General features: G+C 36.6%; 1 protein-coding gene across 2 annotated transcripts in view; it reads left to right on the top strand.

Annotated features, from left to right (window-relative positions):
• The window catches only part of TFEC (transcription factor EC), a 55,561-nt gene that overhangs the window by 9,782 nt on the left and 25,873 nt on the right, over nt 1-19,906 (top strand). The window contains exons 1-2 of one of the 2 annotated variants that reach the window (XM_084497460.1): nt 4,881-5,026; nt 7,347-7,442. The exons of the other annotated variant lie outside the window; for it this stretch is intronic. Of the exons in view, the coding sequence (XP_084353586.1) occupies nt 4,946-5,026; nt 7,347-7,442 (177 nt within the window). The 5' untranslated portion in view covers nt 4,881-4,945. Of the gene's footprint in view, nt 1-4,880; nt 5,027-7,346; nt 7,443-19,906 lie in introns of those variants that run through there. 2 annotated transcript variants of the gene reach the window in all.

The raw sequence follows: 19,906 nt of genomic DNA, 5'->3' as shown, positions 1-19,906 counted from the left end.
GCATGTCAAAGAGCAAGGTCATCCATTTCACAAAAATTAGAAAGGCAGAGAGATGTTTAAAAGAAAATGACCTTCTGAGTGCCAGAAGATAGACTTTTTTCAAATCCCACTGCTCCCACATTTCTGTGCCAGGAATGAGAACCCAGGTTACATGGAGCCACCAGTCCCGTGGATTCTCTAACCTAAAAAATATCCTAGCATCTTTTAGGGTCTTCCTTTAAGGTGTTGTCCTGGTTTCAGTTAGAACAGAATTAATTTTCTTCCTAGTAGCTGGTGGAATGCTGTGTTTTGGCTTAGGATGAGAAGAGTGCTGATAACACCCCGATGTTTTAATTGTTGCAGAGCAATGCTTATACCAAGCCAAGGACACCTCAGACTTTTGCTCTGTCCTGCCAACAGGCAGGCTGGGGGTGCAGTAAGAGCTGGGAGGGGACAGACCCAGGACAGGTGACCCAAACTAGCCAAAGGGGTATTCCATACCATCTGACGTCATGCTAAACAATATATAGGGGTGGCTAGCCGGGGGGAGGGGGCCGGACTGCTCGGGGTTAAGCTGGGCATCGGTCAGCGGGTGGTGAGCAATTGCATTGTGCATCACTTGTTTGTACATATTATTATTAGTAGTACTATTATCATCATTGTATTATTATTATTATTATTATTATTATTATTATTATTATTTTCCTGTCTTATTAAACTGTCTTTATCTCAACTCACGGGCTTCACTTTCCATTTCTCTCCCCCGTCCCAGAGAGGGAGGGGGGAGGGTGAGCGAACGGCTGCGTGGTGTTTAGCTGCCAGCCGGGTTAAACCACGACAGGTGTCCAACATTAAACAACCAATTAAATATTCATTGTACTAAGAAAAAAATAATAAAGTAACTCTATATTGAAACTGCTGTGGTTGTAAAGGATGTGTCATCTTCAACAACGCAGGTTCCTGCTCCAAAGAAGTTTCAATGATTTTATATACAGGAGGAATCCTAAACTGAAGAGATTCAGAGATCTTTGCCTTGAAATTTCATATAGTCTGTAACAAAATATTATTGCTGACTATGGGAACTCCTTGAATTAAAAGGAATTAGAAAATTAATTTCCCAGTACTGCTGGAGGATATACCTCTGGAATTGTTATGTATTTTTTCCCAGTTTTCTGTATCGGGGAAATAATCTGATGGATCTAACGTATTCCCATTATAACTGTCTCAAAGCAGCTTAGTACATGTATGTGTGGGCTGTTTTGCTTGTGGGACTATTTATATGTGGGAGCAATTTTTCTTCTTTTTTTTCCTTCCTTTTTTTATTTTTTGTATTTTTAAATTTATTTAACTGATCCCCTAACCTGAATATTTAAATAGCATTTTTTTTCCCAGACTTAAAAATTATTATCCGGAGTTTCAATATTTAGATTACCATTGCAAATTTCTTTGGTTATTTCTTTATTTATTTTACCTTCTCAGGGGCTCAGGGCCTTCTCCAGCCATGTATTGAAAATCTCCAAAGATGGAGATTCCACAACCACTCTGGAAAACCTATGCCAGTGCTTAACCACTCTTTAACATCGCTAAAATGAAGCTCAAAATAAAAACAAAGTTTATAGTTTATAATTATTGTAATGGTTATTGTAAAGAGCTTATGTTACTACAAAAAAATAAATAAATAAATCAGAAAACCTAAACTAAGTTTAACAGTACTGATATAATAAAAACCATCCAGCAAACCAGTAGAGAGTAAACTGATCATACTTAGTAATTGACACTTCACTAACAGACTTCATAAAATTATTAAATTTTGATTTTCCTCTCCTATTTCACACATGTTGCATGGACAGCTTTAACTGTCACTTCTAATTTTCAGAGAGCTTGAGTTTGTATTCTTAGTATTCCTTTAGCATAACATGACTTTTTCTCCCCATTTATTATTACTAGCAATATGATTATAAAAATATGTTATCAGTTCAGTTCTACTTTATCTCTACGTAGTGGTTTGACTTTCAAAGCTCGACTTCCTATCATTGACATTGACTTCTAAGATTTATTTAGATATATAGGGATAATTAAGTATTGCAACTTCATCTACTTTTGAAAATCAGGGCATAGATCCCTTTTTAACACCAACAGTACTGCTTTACAATGACTGCAATTTGCACAGTAAAGGGAACAGGGAGGTTTGCAAAACCACAGAAACAGATCCCATCAGAGGAGATTTAGTTTTTTACCTCTGTGAAAATTGAGGACAGTACAGGCAGGATCTAAGCACTGAAAAAATGTCATACAAGAGGAGCATTCCAATGAACTTGATTTTTTTACTTGATTTTCTTTCCCAGAGCACACAGAAATGGTCCCGTGGCAGTTCACCAGCCAACTGGGCTGGACAGGGATTTCAATCTACCACCAGCAATCTGAAGGCGAGAGAAAGCAAAAAACAAGCCACTGACTTTTCAGCAATATTCTTGTGGCAGAATCCACTTCCTGATTAAAATTCTGCCCATATGCAAAATCAAACCAAACCAAACTAACCAATCAACAACAGCAAACTCTTAAACATAGTACACACACAGGACACTGCAAATTTCTTGTTTCCCATTTAATTTGAAGATATTCAACATTCATGTGGATTTTGTGTTTCAGGTAGGCCTGTAGAATTTCTAAGAAAACACTTCATTGCTCATTTAAGAGAATAAAGCAGAATAAAGCAGCTGGGTGAGATGCAGTAACTGGATTTGTAACCCATTGATTTGTAACACTGATTCCACTCCCAGTTGTTCCATCCAAAGAAGCTGTCCATTCAAAGCTGTTGATTGTAGTGTTCTGCACTGCTGGAAAGAGATCTTCATCAATTTAGGCAGTGCAAGATCTAGATACTTGTCACATTCATTGACCCTAGAGTTCAGTACAAACACCAAGTATCTGTGGGTGCTTCTGAAACAGCAACAGAAAACAAGGGTAGACAGCAAATCCCTGCTTTGGCTGTACAACGGGACATATTTTCTTTCCCTCAGCACATTTCATTTCACCCAACCTGTTACTTTTGTTAAATTGGTATGCAGTAGAATTCATATTTAGATTCTAATTTAGAAAGCTGCATGAGTGTCTAACTTTCAGTATGAGCACAAGCCTTATTGAAGGTGAAGAAGCTATCATCCTTACACAATGATAAATCAGAGCCTAAATTAACCTTACATTATACACTTACTAAAACTAACACAAAGATCTCAGTTAAGATAAATAATATTGTAATTTAAGTAAATCCCAAATACACATTTAGTTCTTAAAATCTTACAAAAGATGCATACCTTCCTAACATAAAACAAGGGAATATCAAAACAATGTACTTAAGATTTGATATCAATATTTTGGTGGAATATTATTTAATAACTTTAAGGCTTACATCAAAATAATTAATATTATATTCATTACTGCATGGCTTAATCTTTTTTATATGACTAGAAAATTAGTTTAAAGAAACATAATTAAAATAATTCTAGACATGCCACTGTAACATGATTAAAAATAAAATAACCACTGCAATGTTGTACAAAAATATAGTTAATTTAAATGCAAACCCCTTTTATGGGCTATTTATCTCTGCTTATGTATGTTAGGGGAATTAAAAAGAAGTTTGTTTAAATGACTGAATTTTTTCAGAGAAAATAAGGGCTGCAGAGCAAGTCTTGCTATTATTTAACAAATATTAATCATGCTTGCACAGAGGCCACTTGAGAAAAATTTATTACGCGAAATTTGTGACCAGTCATGCCATAGCAAAAGGAGAAAGCCACAGGGCTGAAATGACAGTGAGGTTTGTGTATGCAGTGCTCCTCTGGTAGTTAAATTGCAGGAATGTGACATTGATCTGAGATGAGAGCTGTTTGAAGTAGCAATTGTCAATCTTTGTAATCAAAGGATGGCCCAAAGTCCTACTCAATTAGCCATTTTGGCATGACCGCTTGGTTTATAAAGTCCTACCGACTCAAAAAGTGATCTGTCCTCAAGAGGCACTTCACAAAGACTGCATGGTTTGAGGACAGTAAACGGTCATCTAGGACTGTAACTTTGGGCCATTTTTTTAAATTATTTTTATTAGATTTTTATTTTAATTTTTGCAAAAGTGCAACAATGCCTCATTTGACTGACTGTACTTATTACAAGGTGAGCCAAATTTGGGTTTAGATATAAATGAATGTCTGATGCTCTTGAAGTTGGTTGGATTATGTTTTTCTTTATACATTTCTTTGCTGTTTCAAGTACAAAAATGTAATTACATTGTGATACTAATTTTAATACATATATGCTTATAGATTTGATTATAATTATTAGTGATTCAGTAAAGACCAGTCTTGACTGAGAAAAGAGAAATGTGTAGCACACTTCTGGCCTTTTCTCAGGATCATGTTTATGATCAGGCAGTTGGACTTGATATTTTCAAGTCTCTTTCAACTGAACTATTCTGTTCTGTTCTGTTCTGTTCTGTTCTGTTCTATTCTATTCTATTCTATTCTACTCTACTCTACTCTACTCTACTCTACTCTACTCTACTCTACTCTACTCTTCTTCTTTGATAATTATTCAGAGGGTTTATTCACCTGCGTAGGGGAATATAGTACACAAAAAAGAAGTGTGTGTGTAAAATTTTAAAAAGATTTGTGGTTAATAACAATTCTATGCAACGGTATAAAAACTGAATGTATTGTTCTAAAGTTCACTAAGGGAGCATATTGGCAAATGGTGATACGAACAGCTTGAAACTTTAGCAATCATTTCCATTTCTCCCCAGGTACAAACACACTTGGAAAATCAGTCTAGATACCATATCCAGCAAAGCCAGAGGCACCAGGTGAAGCAGTATCTGACCCTTGACACCAAGCTGTCCAGCCAGACCCTCTCCCTGTCCCACTCCCACACAATCCAGCCTGCAGGAGTGACCTCCATTTTAAGAAACGGACACATGCCTCCCGTCAGTGATATTGGCACACCAGAGAGCCCTGTTACCAAGCTGCTGGCCCTTGGAGGAGACCATGAAAATGCGGTAGGGCAGGGCTGGCAAAAAGATTGGGGAATTAGGCATTGCTTACTGCTGTGAAAATGTTGCAAGACATATCTTGTATACATTGTGGGCAAGAGATGACTTTCTCATGACTTTCTCTTCATGGGGCATCCAGCTGCAATGCATGTGCCCTGAATCCTTTCAGATTATATGAGCATTCCCTTGAATGCTGTGTGAACAGCTTATTGCATGATCAGGCTTCTAAATTTCTGCCAGTTTAAATGTACTGTTCTATCTTCTTATCTTTGTGGCATACATTGCTGTACTTTTTTTAAATATGTACTTGGCAATGCAAACTTTTTTTTTTTTTCTCCAGATAAGAGTTATTTCTGTCTAAAAGTATTATCCTAGCTGCATAACAAACTTATATACTGATTACTTCAAAGAATCACTCATTCATTTTTATATTTGACATATTTGACAATTTTTTTTGACATATTTATATAAGGATTATCTTGGGTAAATTGGCTTAGATTTCCTAACTTTCATGCCACCATTGATTTTAATAAAGATACAGCTGTTATACAATGCCAGTGTGAGATGTAGAACATTATGGCCTTTAATACTTCAATAGATTTCAAGAGATAGTGCTTATTGGGTAAAAGGGGAATTCCTACAGAAATAAAAAGTGGAGGTGCCATATAATATCTTGGGCACTAACAGAAAAGTCTTACAAATATATTGCAATCTATCTCAGCACACTTGGATGCTACGCAGCTAAGCATGAGGAACTGAAAATAATAAAACCAATGCTTGTCTGAGTGCTCATTTGAGGCCCCTCTATTTCTTCTGCGTTGACAACTGACATTTTCTGTCAGGTTTATGGATTACTGGAGTCTACTCTGCAAAGATCGTTTAAAATGACCTTTGTGGTGGTCTCTGTGATCACCTCTGTTCTGGCAATTGCAGCATGCTGGAACCATTCTTAAATACTTTGCATATCTGACCAAGAACAACCATTTCCTTCACTAGTACAACTTTATCCTCTAGAGCAAGACAGCTGCTTGTAAAGCACCTGCTGTGCCTCTTGAAATATGCCTGTTTGTGATTGAGAGGGTGAATGTTGGCACAAGCCCAAATCCATGTAGGATCATTCAAGTAATTTGAATAATCCCATCCCAGAGCCGCAGGAAGATCTCTGGCACAGTGTGATTTCCTAGTACAGATGTATCCTGTGGTTCAGTGAAAGCTATGGGTATACTGGTAAATAATAGAGTCCCAATGCACAGGTTGGTGTACTGGGAAGGAGTCATTCATATTGCATAATTGCTGATATTCCCTGGCCTCCTTTGGCCCAAACTACATTTTTCTAGATAAGCCTGTGCATAACTCATGGGACCGCACATGCCTGGCTTTTGGAGGGGGAGAGGAGTGAGCATATCAGCTGTGCTGTGCCATATGGCCTAAAAAATAAATGTACATGTATTTAAAGGTCCCTGGCCTATGAGTGGTCCTGGGTTGTGTTATGTATCGATATTTCCAGTCATTGTGTAATGCTTCCTCTATTTCCTTCAGCTACAGCTCTTGAGACCACTACTGAATGCTGCTTGAAAGCCCTCAGAGCATGAGTGAACTGCTCTGGCAGACAGCAAAGTTAACTGTGACAGATTCATTATGGGCATTCCTACATAGTTACTTTTTAAAGGGAACCAGACCAAAATTATCACTGAAAACTCATACTGTGTCTTGTCCAAATCTGTATATGTCTATATGTCTGCAAAGTATTTACTGTTTTACCTCAAATAGCTAATTAGCTACCTCATCTTCTTAAGCAGTTTTAGATTCAGACTTGAACACATGTGGAACTAGAAAGCTGGCTGGAGAAGTATCCAGCACGCTGTCAATCACAACACAAACCTCTGTCTGCTGAACCCTGAGAGCAGTGTGTGGTACCAAATCTTGAGTGACTCATGCTCTTGCAGAACCACAGGTTCCTTTCAGTCTTCATGCACCAATGGAAAAATACACTGTGGATATGAGACATTTGATGGTGATAGATCGTAGTTATAGCTTAGCAATGTGCTCTGGTCATCTGATCTTGGTGTTGCAATACGAGGTTAAGAAAGTTGAATGGATTGGTGGTTGGGAGGAAAGAAGTAATCGCTAAACCATAAAATAGTTTTCAAGAAGTAAAAATTGTGATGTTGTGTAAAGGTACTTGAATTATTTGAGTTTTAAGATATAAACTTCTGAAATTCAGTTTTATTGAAGCAATAAATATGATTGTTTCATCTGTATTTTCAGAATAATATTGTCTTCACTAATACTACTAATGATTGGTCTTAAAATATTATTTTACTAGATGGAAGAGGTTATTGAAGATATAATCAATATGGAATCAAGCTTTAATGATGAAGGGATAGGTTGCTCTGAAACTCCTCTATTAATGCAAAGAACTGTAAGTATTTTGTGGAATTTGGTCTTGCTATTTATAATAGAGAATTTCACTGAGTGATTATAGATTGCACATTACACTTCAGAGACCAAAGCAGTGCTATCAGAGAATTATTCTAATTTCTCTTCAGTTATTTGTCTTTTTATGAAGAAACATTACAGGAAAATGTTCCAGTGTGGTGGGACACAACTGCTTTATATGGTCTGAATAGCTAATTAAATATTTGTAGTTTTTCGCCTCCACCAGCTCCAGTGCATAGCCCTTTACTAATACACATGCCGGACTATGGATATGCAGATTCCCTGGACCACAGAAGGCTTTTAAAGTCCTGTTTTAAGATCCTTCTACTTTGTCTAAAAAAAGTCAAAGCTTGGCTATGTGTTAGTATCTGTTGTAAAGTATTTTTCTTTAGTGTCTTGTATTGAACCAAGGTGGGTTCTATTTGTTGGCTTTCATAGAGGCAAGTTGCACTAACGTTAAATAATTTAAGAAAAAAGATGAGAAATATCACCTTTCAGATGAAATGCTTTATAGGAATAATCCTAACAAAGTGTTATAATTTTCTTTTTTGTAAAACAGTGACAGCAGATTGACGATGCCTACTTAAATTTTCATATATGTTACACATTTAAAGAGGAGAGATGGGCCTTTTCTGGACGCAAATGCTCGTTATTATTGGGGAAGTAAAATCTATCAAAAATGTAATGCAATACACTCTATAGAAGGGATGTCCTTTTCTCTCAATCTAGATTTATCTTGGGAACCTTTTTCCAAGATTTTGTCCTAGAAGGAATACTGGTAAAGACAAACTCCTCCCTGGTGAAAGCAGAAGAATTTTCACAGGCTTTGATAATCTACAAAGTTCATTTCAGAATACCGAGTCAGGTGCTTGCACTTAATCATCCACTGGAGGAACATCTTTTTCCGGCTACAGAGCATCACTGTCTATAAAAAATATGTTAGGAGATGAGATCTCTACATCTTTGTGTTGCCAACTACGCAATCCAATATTAATGGCAATTAATGGTTCCATGAATACCTGGCATTTGTATGCCAGTTACAGAGCTAATACAGTCAGTCAGTCTGATTTATACATATCTCAGTACAGAGCATAGCAAAGAAATTCTCCTTGGGGAGTGAATTAATATTTTGGCTGAAATTAACGTGGGACAGGGAAGGATCCTTTCAGGTGTTGTACCATGGGACGATGATGGGAAGCATGAATTCTGGGTTTTGTATTGGACTTGCACTCCCTCAACACCTTTTAAAACTGGATGTTAATCTATGCTAATTCCAGCCTCATTAGCCTTAATGAAGGACATATGTCCTTGAAGGACATATCCCCATGAAATATGTTGAATACCCTATTCTTGAAGAACAAGGAAAGATGTAACGACTTTTAGGTCTAAGTAACATTACTTGCAAAGATTTAGAGTCTTGCAATGTCTGTGGGTCAGGTAAGGATATTTACATTTCTGTTTGTGCTGAGGAAATCACCAGGCTGCTAGGTAGCTGGAGAATATTGTGTGTTTCCAAATATCTTTCTATAATGATGTGGCAAAATGAAGCCTGCCTTCACCAGTGCATGCAAACTGTGCCAGTGTTGGAGGAATCAAGCAATGCATCTGGCTCTTCTGTTTTCTCTTTTGTCAGTGTGCACTTTTGCAGTACAACACTATAGTATTTTTAGGATTGCACCTTAGATTTTACCTTCTTTGGCATTGTCTGAGATTAGTGGTGTGAAACAGTATGTCTAAAATTGTGAAAAAAATCTGACTCCCTTGGTTTTCTGAATACAGTAAGGCTTTTGGCTTTTTTTTTTTTTTTTTTTCTTTTTCCTTTTCTTTTCAGAAATCTCTTAGGTTGACCCAGAAAAATTCATGAAGCCATTTGTTTTTCTCATTTTTCTCAGTAGACAGTGGTTGAGATGAAGGATTTCACAGTGTTACACAGCATGTGTTGCTATGAACTGATGTTTGCTTTAGTTAGATGCACCCCTGTACCATTTTAATGGCACATTAAATGAGGACATTGAATTCTATGAGACCACTCATGTGAGTAATTGCTCAGAGACTTGTTGTCTGACCCTGAATTAATGAATTACAATCATGTATTAGTAGAACCAGAGAAGTGAAAATAAGAACATCCTTCCATCTCTTACTAGAATTATAGCGTCCAAAGAGCAGTTTCTCTTGCTTTTATTGTGTTTGGCCCCAAATTCATAATTTCATAAAACTCTCTTTTTGCACAGCAACTTAAGAATTTGCTGTTCAAAACAGGGGGTACTCTGGCTGGATTCTCTTTCTCCTAAATTCACCCTACTGCTATAAACTTACCTTTTAAAATTACTTTTAGAAATTGAGTTACAAGACAAGATCATATCCTCCCTGTAATGCAAGAGATCTTAATTCTTCCAAAAGTACTTGTAAACCCAGTTATATCGTTGTCCAGAAAGCATAGCTGAAATCAGATTGTAGCTACTCTCATCATCTATTACTTGATAAAAATTGTTCATAATGGAGAGGATAGTTAAAGAGTAATAAAGCTGTATAACAACATTTAGTACAACTTTAAGTGGGAAACAAAATTGTATTTTCTCTGCTGAAAATATCTAGAATTTAATAAAGAATCTCCTGTGAAGACAGGCTGAGTGAATTGGGGTTGTTCAGCCTGGAGAACACAAAGTCTGGGGAGACCTTAGAGCGGCATTCCACTGCCTAAAGGAGGCTACAGGAAAGCTGGGAAGGGGTAATGGTTTTAAACTAAAAGGTGGTAGATTTAGATTAGATATAAGAAGGAAAGACTTTACTCAGAGAGTGGTGAGGCACTGGAACAGATTGCCTAGAGAAGCTGTGGATGCCCCGTCCCTGGAGGCGTTCAAGGCCAGGCTGGATGGGGCTTTAAGCAACCTGGTCTGGTGGGAGGTGCCCCTGCCCATGGCAGGGGCATTGGATCTAGATGATCTTTAGGGTTCCTTCCAACCCAATCTGTTCTTTAATTCTATGATTCTATGAAGAAAACTTGAAAATGAAAGTGAACACAGTCATTTTCTTTGTTAGAATAATTTAGTCTTATGAAATTGTTTACAGCAACATATTTAATTATATTATAAGAAATCCATTCCTGTCCTTATTAGTATATTAGGAATGACAGGTATCTTCCTAACCTCATTGACATCACTGCAAAGTTTCCGTTTGAAATGAAGCAAAGTATATATGAGTGAGTTTTAAAAAGTAAATAATATCATGTATATCTACTGTGGTGACAGACATTTGAAAAGTAAACATTTTTCAATTTTATCAATCTTTCATTTGCATTCAAAATCCTCACAGTATCTTCAACATTCTGTAGTGAATTTAAAGTTTATTAACTTCCAAATACTCAGGACATATGAAATGTATCTACATTTCAGCTGTAGGTCTGTTAATATAAAGCAAATATGACATCATCATTGAAAGTGTAAAGAAAGTTCTAAAAAGCTGTAGTTTACATCCATTTTAATATCTGAAGAAGGGAAGTGTAAGAAACATACTGTATCAAGGGAGATATGGAGAGCATTAGTCAGAGTGCAGATTAAAAAAAAAAAAAAGAGTTGAAAAATAGGATCTTTGTGCATTGCAGTGTTCAATTTGACAGTGTGTGACCCAGTGAAACCTTTTCTTGTTACTAAATGCTGTTTTGTTTTGCTAATATGTGGATACAACCCTGGGACTCACCAGAAAACCTGGTAATTCAGCAGGCACAACAGTCATCTCTATGAAAAAGTTTGGCATTTTACCAGCAATTTCTTTCAGAAATAATTGATGTATCCCAGATAATCACTGTACAGCTACTGAGATAATGTCCTCTACTTGACATGGAGTCCAATAAAACTTACATCAAAGGCATTGGGAGATTTACTGGTTTGAGATGAGAATAAGATGAGAAGATACTAGTGTTATGAAAGACACAGGCTTCTCCCACTCAGCGCTGGGTGGGACAGGATGTAAAATAATTTAATTTTGTGAGCATATCCAAGGATTCTAAGTTGCCTTTTGTTACTCAAGAAAACAAGACCTTTCAGAAGTATTCTTGAAAGGAAAGAGGCTCTGTAGCAATTAGGTGGCTGGTGGTAAGAATGAAGGAATAGTGGAGAGTACTGCTTGAGGCAGAACACTACCATAAAACAGGCCTTCAAATAATCCCCAGCAATGACCCAGCTAGTGATCTGCTGAATCAAGTGGGCTCACTGTTGCTGGAGCAGTAGGTTTTGAATAGCTAAACAAAATGGAACAGCTCCTTTCAGATTGCTTGGGAGAAAAAGGAAAACCTTTTTTTTTTTTTTTTTTTTTTTTCCATGTCAGTACTAAATAGAGTTGAGAACGATGCTTCTGTCTTGATTTATTCTTAATATTTAAAAAATGTTTTCTTCTCTAATTATGTCCCTCTGAATGAGTTTACAAACAGAAGTGTTTCCTGAAAGCAGAAGTTCCTAACCAATGAGAAGCACAAAAAATATTTCTATATATGAATATACCACACCACAAATCACAGGTGTGATTTGAAGAATTATCTCACTCAGAGAATAGAATAGCCTTGGTGGTCTTAGACTAGGCTGAAACAAATAGCTTTAAAGTTACTTTAAAAAAATCTGCAAAATATTTTATTTTACTTTATTTTATTTTATTTTAGTAGGAATATTTAAAGATTTGAAACAGCACTAATTTCTCCAACAAGTCTTGCTCTAACTATGTACTGATTGTACAAACTATGTTATGGTTTCATTGGTGGTTTGAGGTTCACATCACTTTGGAGATTTAAAACTGTCACAAGCAATGAATCTGTTGCTGGAAACTTTGTCTATCTGTGAATTTAACCAAATTTCTTCAGTTCTCCTTGGAATCTGAGTTGATGTATGTGGTATTTATATAGTGGGAAAAGAATTAAACAAAAAAATTTATTTTTGTTTGTATGATTTCAATGAAATAATATTGTACTTCAGTTGAAACTTGGTTTAGTTATTGGATCCTTAGACAATATTACATAATATAATATTGGATTAAAGCTTATTATTATTTGTTATGATTAGAACAGTTAAAGGACAGCAGATGCCACAGATCCCATGGCTAGTTATCTAGTTGGGTAATGTGGGATGAAATAAAGAACTGTACAGATTTGAGGCCTCCGGCTTATCTGGTACTTCTGGTTTTGATTAAGGGCAGAAAGAAAGAATGAACTGCTCATCATGCCTTGTTCATTTGCTGAGCCATCTCTGCACAAATCTGAACCAAAGACAGAGGCTCTGTTTCTCTGTACCCTAAAGTCCTCTGTTTTGCACAACCATAAAAGGGGCAGTTACAGTTTGTCTATAACCAGATTCTTCCCGGCTTCCACATCTACTTTACCCCTTTTCCAAGAACTCATGGCAGTCTATAAGATAAAGGGGTCCTCTTGAATAATTAAAAGACTTCTGTGTCGTTCAGAGGAAAGCAGAGAGAAAGTTAAGCTCAGCCTTATGGGATCAGCCATCTCTCAGGGGTACACCTTCCATTCGCAGGCCTGTGCTTGTAAACAAGTGGCCTCATCGCTGCTTTCCTAACTCACTTTCTGCTTTTGTATTTGTTCACCCATAACTGAGGATTCACTGACTGCGAGGGGAAGCAAAAGCACTTAGGCATTCTGAAAGACATTTTTTTTTCCCCTAGTTGTTAGGTGGCAGGGCTGGGCCAGCATACTCAGGGAGTGACAACACAGTGGGGAACACAGTGCTGTGCTTGTGAAAGGACATATCTTGAAAGGTCCTGCAAGATTTTGTGTCTCCATTTGCACTACTTCATTTTGTACATTCACAGTGCACTCTTTCAGTAAGACGGAGAGCTGTGGTCTGCTTCCTCTCTGCTTTGGAGTCAAGTCAGGTGAGATTGTTCTACTTCTGTTACTCTTGCAGGCAAACAGTTTATGGAGAAAATTCTCAATTGTCCTGTGGCTCACTTGCTTTTTGTCACCTCCTTTGACATTTGATAAAAAACTTGGATTGTATGACATGGGCTAGAGATTAGATCAGGACAGAATAGTTTGGATGTTTTCTTTCTCCAATTTTTATGATTTGGTTAACTACAGCCAGTATAAGGTTCTCATTATATCTGTTAACTCTGCACTTGATAGGAGACACTATTTTTTGATAAAAGTACAACGGAGTCTGTCTGCAAGATCTCACTTTCATTACAAGGTCTTTGAGGTCACAGTTTCTTGTCATGGCATTACTAAATTTTGTTATTTGTCAAATATGGATGGCTACCATTTGTATGGATTACCCAAACTGTCTGTTCCATTCTCAGAAATCATACAGAAAATAGAAATTCAAGCAGGTATCCTCCAAATTATTCAGTAATTGCTGGTATTCTTCAATCATGAAATAAAATCAGTTTTACTTTAGTGGTGTATATAGCATTGATGATTTAGGAAGCCCTATGCTGTACAATCACAAGTATTTCAAGTTGGACTCAACGATCCTTGTTGGTCCCTTCCAACACGGGATATTCCATGATTCTGTTTTTTAGTTTAGGGAACGCTGATGCCATTTGACAATTGTTGTAAGTTTATAAAATCTGCTAAAGTTCAAAACCATTTTAGAGAAAGGGCCAGAGTAAACATTAACAACTTCATTTGCTTAGGTTGGGTAACCTGAAAAGCTGCATAACATCAATGAAAATGCTTTGTCAATCACATTCTACACTAGATTAGTCTTAAAGTCCAAGGAAAAATCAAAGTTCACCTTCATATATAAGCTTCTGTCTAGCACTCCTGGTATCTTTTACAAGTTTAAAGAAGAAAAATGAAGGAGAAAGAACAGTCTGTAGCTATTGTGGAAATAATAGACTCCTCAAAAATAAAACTGGTGAGCAAATAATTTCTTTGCCTTTCTTCAATTGTATAAAGGTACCAGATAGGGAATTGTGTCTTTCAGCTGCAAAGTTGAGCAATGAAATGCACAAACTGAGAACTCAGAACTGTTTTCTGGAGCTGAAGACTATTTTTTTCCACTTTGTTTTTCTCTTTCATAAATGTAAGTAGGCATAAGGAGAAGTATTATTCTTAAATATTCAATTTATTATATATAAGTTCCTCTTTCAATGGTAAACTGAAATATGGTCTTCATATGCTAAACATGTTGAATAGGGGTAAGAGAAAGGGATATATAAAACAGGTTTATATTTCTCCTAATATGCTCATAACATTTATTTTTATTAAGAATATGCCTTGATATCATAACCTGATCTTTCAGTTAAACTGCATATATCTGAAAGTCTTTGCAAACTCTGCCTATTGGAAACAACCCACAAAGTTTAATGCATTGTACTAACTTCTACATCAATATCAGTTTATTAGTTCCTTCATTGAGGGAGCTAGCTGGGCCCAAGGAAACATGCTAATGATATTTTATCATAGAAATACAAAAACAGAAACAGGATCTGTTACTCTTAAAAACAAACAAACAAACAAACAACAACAACAACAACAACAAAACAGACAAACAAACAAACAAAAAACACCCACAATTCTTTATCTACATTTGATGAACCTCAACTCAGTATTAACTGGTAGTCCAACAAATAGAGTTGAATTTATCACACCTAATTTTAGACTACTCACATTTAGCTTCCTAATCTGCAGCATAACTCTTCAATTTTTATTTACTTATTTATTTATTTTGGTCTGTACCTATTATAAAGAGGCAACCGTAGCCTGTGATTTGCCACACTGATTTTAGGTTTAACATTTAGTATGAAATGAGCTGCACTGAAGAAGTATCTGTTTCCCTCCTTAAGTATTAGGGGAATCTAAAGAACTAACTCAAATACTCATGTTCATACTGTAGATACCTGTACTGAGTTGTATTCCCAGCCCTTGGGGACAGGAAAAGAAAAGAAACATATTAAAACTATAAAAACAGATATTTATCTCTTCCTCACTGTAGGTAAACCCAATTCCTTCAAGAAATCACAGTGTCTAAGAATTAGCAGTTTGGAGATCCTGAACTAGTGGACAATGGAATGAATTTTGAACATGTGTTGTCATCTTGTAGTTTGCTTTTGCTGGTGGGTAATATGTTTTTTCTGCTCTTTGAGGCCATCAGGCAAATTCCATCTTCTCCCAAAGCCCTGATGTCAAGCCACTGCTGCATGTCTCAGGAGTTCTTGTCTGTATATAGTAACACAGAAACCGAAGTCCTTATTACATGCCACATAGTCTCTACTTCTCTAAGGCTATGTTAAGCTCCTTTGAGTCTGTAATGCATTGACTATGGCTGCTTCTCACACTATACTTGATGAATTTTTGTGAATGACATTTATACAGATTGTATAAAAGTCTTATGAGCTCAGAGACAGCAATAGTGGCTGCTTTGTTCTCCAGGCACAGGCAAGCTTCTTACTGCAAGCTAAAGCTAATTTGTAGAAAACACAGATTTCTTGAAGGGTCTTTTTGAGAAGCAAACTCCTGAAAGATATTGTTGCTTTTCTTAGCACCTCCTTCTCTATCTGTCAAGGTCTTCTTCCATATACTGCTATATATAGTATTTTATAGTAGTAATATAAAGTAGTTGCATAAAGTAGTTTAGTGTGCATTTATATTTACACTATAATTTATTACTTGTGAATGTATTTGAAATCAGTCACTACAGGAAGGAATTCCAAACAAAACAAAAATGCATGTTACATGATCACACATTGAAAACAATAGATCATAAAGGTCATTAAATACCTTACTATGCAGTATTCAGATACTTAGATGATATGTGAAATATATACATGTATCTTACATACATATCTAAGATAAATAAAGAAATATATAGGTGCAAGGTGCTGCACCTGGATCATATAGACTGGGAGAATAACTCACTGAGAGCAGCCCTGCAGAGAAGCGCTTGGGGGTTCTGGTGGATGAAAAGCTCAACATGAGACGACAGTGTGTGCCTGCAGCCCAGAAGGCCAACTGCATCCTGGGCTGTATCAACAGAGGAGTGACCAGCAGGTCGAGGGAGGTGGTTGCCCCCCTCTGCTCTGCCCTTATGAGGCCTTACTTGGAGTGCTGCATCCAGGTCTGGAGTCCCCAGCACAAGAAAGATATGGGGCTGTTAGAGCAAGTCCAGTGGAGAGCTACAAAGATGATCAAAGGGCTGGAGCACCTCTTCTACTGGGAAAGGCTGAGAGAACTGGGGATGTTCTCTCTGGAGGTTCAGAAGGCTCCTGGGTGACCTCATTGTGGCCATTTTAGGGGCAATTAAAGGGGTCTTATAAAAATGACAGAGAAGAACTCTTTACTTGGCTAGGTAATGACAGGATAAGGGGGAATGGCCTTAAACTAAAAGAGGATAAATTTAGACTAGACTTTAGAAGGAAATTCTTCACTGTAAGGGTAGTGAGGCACTGGAATAGGTTTCCAAAAGAAGCTTTGGATGCCCCATGCCTGGATGTATTCAAGGCCAGGTTGTACGGGGCCTTGGCTAACCTGATCTAGTGGGTGATGGCAGGAGGGTTAGAGTTAGAAGATCTTTAAGGTCCCTTCCAATCTGAGCCATTCTATGATTCTGTGATATGATTCTATGAAATGTAAGATATATATAAAGTATGTAATATAAATACTGGTAATAAAAATTTTAGCTTTTATATTCAAGAGGAAGTGGCCAGCATTCACATCCCAAAAAAAGTCTAGTTTTCACTTGTCCCTCAGCCTCATTTTTTTCTGATGTTTTTGTGCCATTCTTTGTCTCCAGAGCAAGACTTTGAATGATTTGGTATTAGCATTTATAGATGGTAGTCAGAGAAACGGAAGAAGCTGCAAGGAAGTAGGGCATTAGCTGGTGTTACTAGTGAAATAATCTTAGTAAAAAACTAACAGTGCTATCACTGTCATTTTGGGGTTTCAGACCCTGGAGATTAGTGAGACAGTACTCCCATAGCGTCTTATTTCCAGATGTCAGTTGGCTGATGACATGTCACACCACCACTTCACTTTTGGTCCTTGCCTGTTAATTTAGGTTTGTAACCAGAAAAGACAAGAACAGATAAAAATGTATCATTAAGAGATGATAACTGAAAGAACAGAACTCTACAGTAAAAGGCTGATTCTCCAGTAAATTCTCTTGCTTGGTCATATTTGACCAGACATTTATCTAGACAAAGTACTTCTATGTATATGATCAGGGCAGGAAAGTACTGTAACTGGGAAAATGAACAGAGTTCATTTTTCTCCGATGAATAATGAAGCAGCTTGATGATCATTATTTGAAGATAAAAAATGAACCAGTTTTCATACATTATATATAATATGTAATATAATATATCTGAACATTAAGTCTCTGGTTGAGGAGTATGCAATTATGAACCATGTTAAAGATAAATATAGAAGGAGATACAATTTGTTCTAAAAAAAAAAAACAAGTCTGAAAAGGGATGAATTTGCTTTTCTGCTGTTCTCTGCAGATAATAAAAGTAGGAACTGAAAAATTTGGATAGTAGTTGTCCCCGAAGACCATCTATTTTCAAATATGTCATAAACATTTTGTATTTCAATTGAAAAAGACCTAAAATATTTAGCTGTAGAGGAATCTTCTTGTTCTAGACTAAATATGTTACAAATTTTTTATAGTTTACAATGTAAACACATCTCTTCAGAAAAAAAAAAAAAAAAGAAAAAAAAAAAAAAGAAAAAAAAAAGATATCAGTTTGTGTTCACCTTTCTTCAAGCAACCTAGAAACTGAAAAACAATGCAAGGGGTTGAACTCCAGTATTCTGAGTACAGGTCTTTTGCTGAACCACACAATCATTCCTCCTGTCTGTAATGCTTTTGAATTAGAAGAAAAGTCACAATTCACTAAAACACACATTGAAGATAGAAGAATAGCCCCAGTTTTCCCGTCATCAAAAATTAGAAACACTTGTTATACCAGATACCACTGTTCTGAAAATAGAGTTGTAATGACTGGGTTATTGTACATTTATTGACCAATTCACTCTTTGACCAAATTCAGTGCACATTGTGAAGTTCATCTGTGGACTTCAAAAAATTAACAATATTTGAGTTTGTGTATCATGACTAAACAGGTCAAGACTGACAAGAAATATGTCTTTTTATGTTTTGTATTCCAGTAACATAAATAGTGCACAAACCAAATTTTACTTAGTATGTAAAATGAAATGTGGACACTGTTCCAAATTTAGATTCCTACATTTGGGATGCATATGAAATTAGTATAAAATCTGTGTAAAATATCTGCTTTGATTTTTTAATTAAAATGAATAAGCAAGGACCACACTGAGATAGATGAATGGGTGCTAACATATATTTTATATCTAAGAAGAAATAGCTTCATTTTACAAAACTGTTCTTTGAAGTGATGCTATCAATTAGGTTCCAATGATAACATGATTTAAGCAGGATATATTTAGGGGTGGGCAACTATAAAGTATTGTAGTAATATTTCACATGTGAACACTTAATCTAGATGAAGTCTGAGCAAGTATTATTTTTTATCAAGCACAAAAAGACCTTTTTTTTCCAGATACAATACCCAAGCCCTCAAGTTAGGCAGATACGTAGCTTCTTCTTGTGACAAGTAAAGTGCATGTACTTTGCTTCCCTGTTCCTAGAGATTGCCAAGTCTGTACATGCAGTACAGGCAATGTGACCAGGTCTAGTAGGGCCAATGGTTTTCTGAACTATCTGTATTGTATACATCAGCTTCTCTGGATGTATACCCTATTTCTGTTACTGCAGGATATACAGGCACGCAACATGTAGGCACACTCATCACGTTGCATGTCTGCAGTTATTAACCCTAGAAAAAAGGGTAACTTAAGGATGTTTCTGCTAGCAAGACAATTCCTGCAGTTTGCTTCCCACTTGTCCTGTTTTCCATAGGCTCTTCTGACATGAGCAGAATGAAAATCTCAGAGGCAGTCAGGTTTATGAACTCTTTCTTTTCTGGGGTCATCTTTAAGCCCTCTGATCATATACCTGGGCTTTATGACCTTTACATGACCATGGAGAACTGAGAAGACTATAGAAGAAGTGGTACCTAGAAATGAGCTTCCACAAACTGGATAGTCCATCTTGCCTTCTGCTCCCAGATCCCTCAAGAGAACTCAGGTTAGCTGATGAATTGATCCGACCTGTCAGGACAGTCCAGATAACATCAGTGAAAAGCCCTTGCTATCCTAAGAATTAACCATTTTAGGTAACAAGAACATAAAAGGTATTTGCTCTTTAAAAATGTGCATACCTGCATCACTTCCATGACTAGTGACATCCTTTTGGATGTATCTGTTTGCTACTGGAATTATCCTTTCTAGCTAGCCTTGCATATTCAGGATTTAGTGTTTGTATCCTCCTTTCTATGAATGACTATTAGTAAAATGCAATACAGATTACAGAGAAAGGAAAATGAGCAGGATTGTATTCAGGTTTAGGGGTAGGCTAGAAAGAT

The sequence above is a fragment of the Aythya ferina genome (assembly GCF_964211825.1).
Source record: "Aythya ferina genome assembly, chromosome: 1".
Lineage (NCBI taxonomy): Eukaryota > Metazoa > Chordata > Aves > Anseriformes > Anatidae > Aythya > Aythya ferina.
Note: the sequence above shows the minus strand (reverse complement) of the source record. Positions and strands in the feature narration are given on the sequence as shown.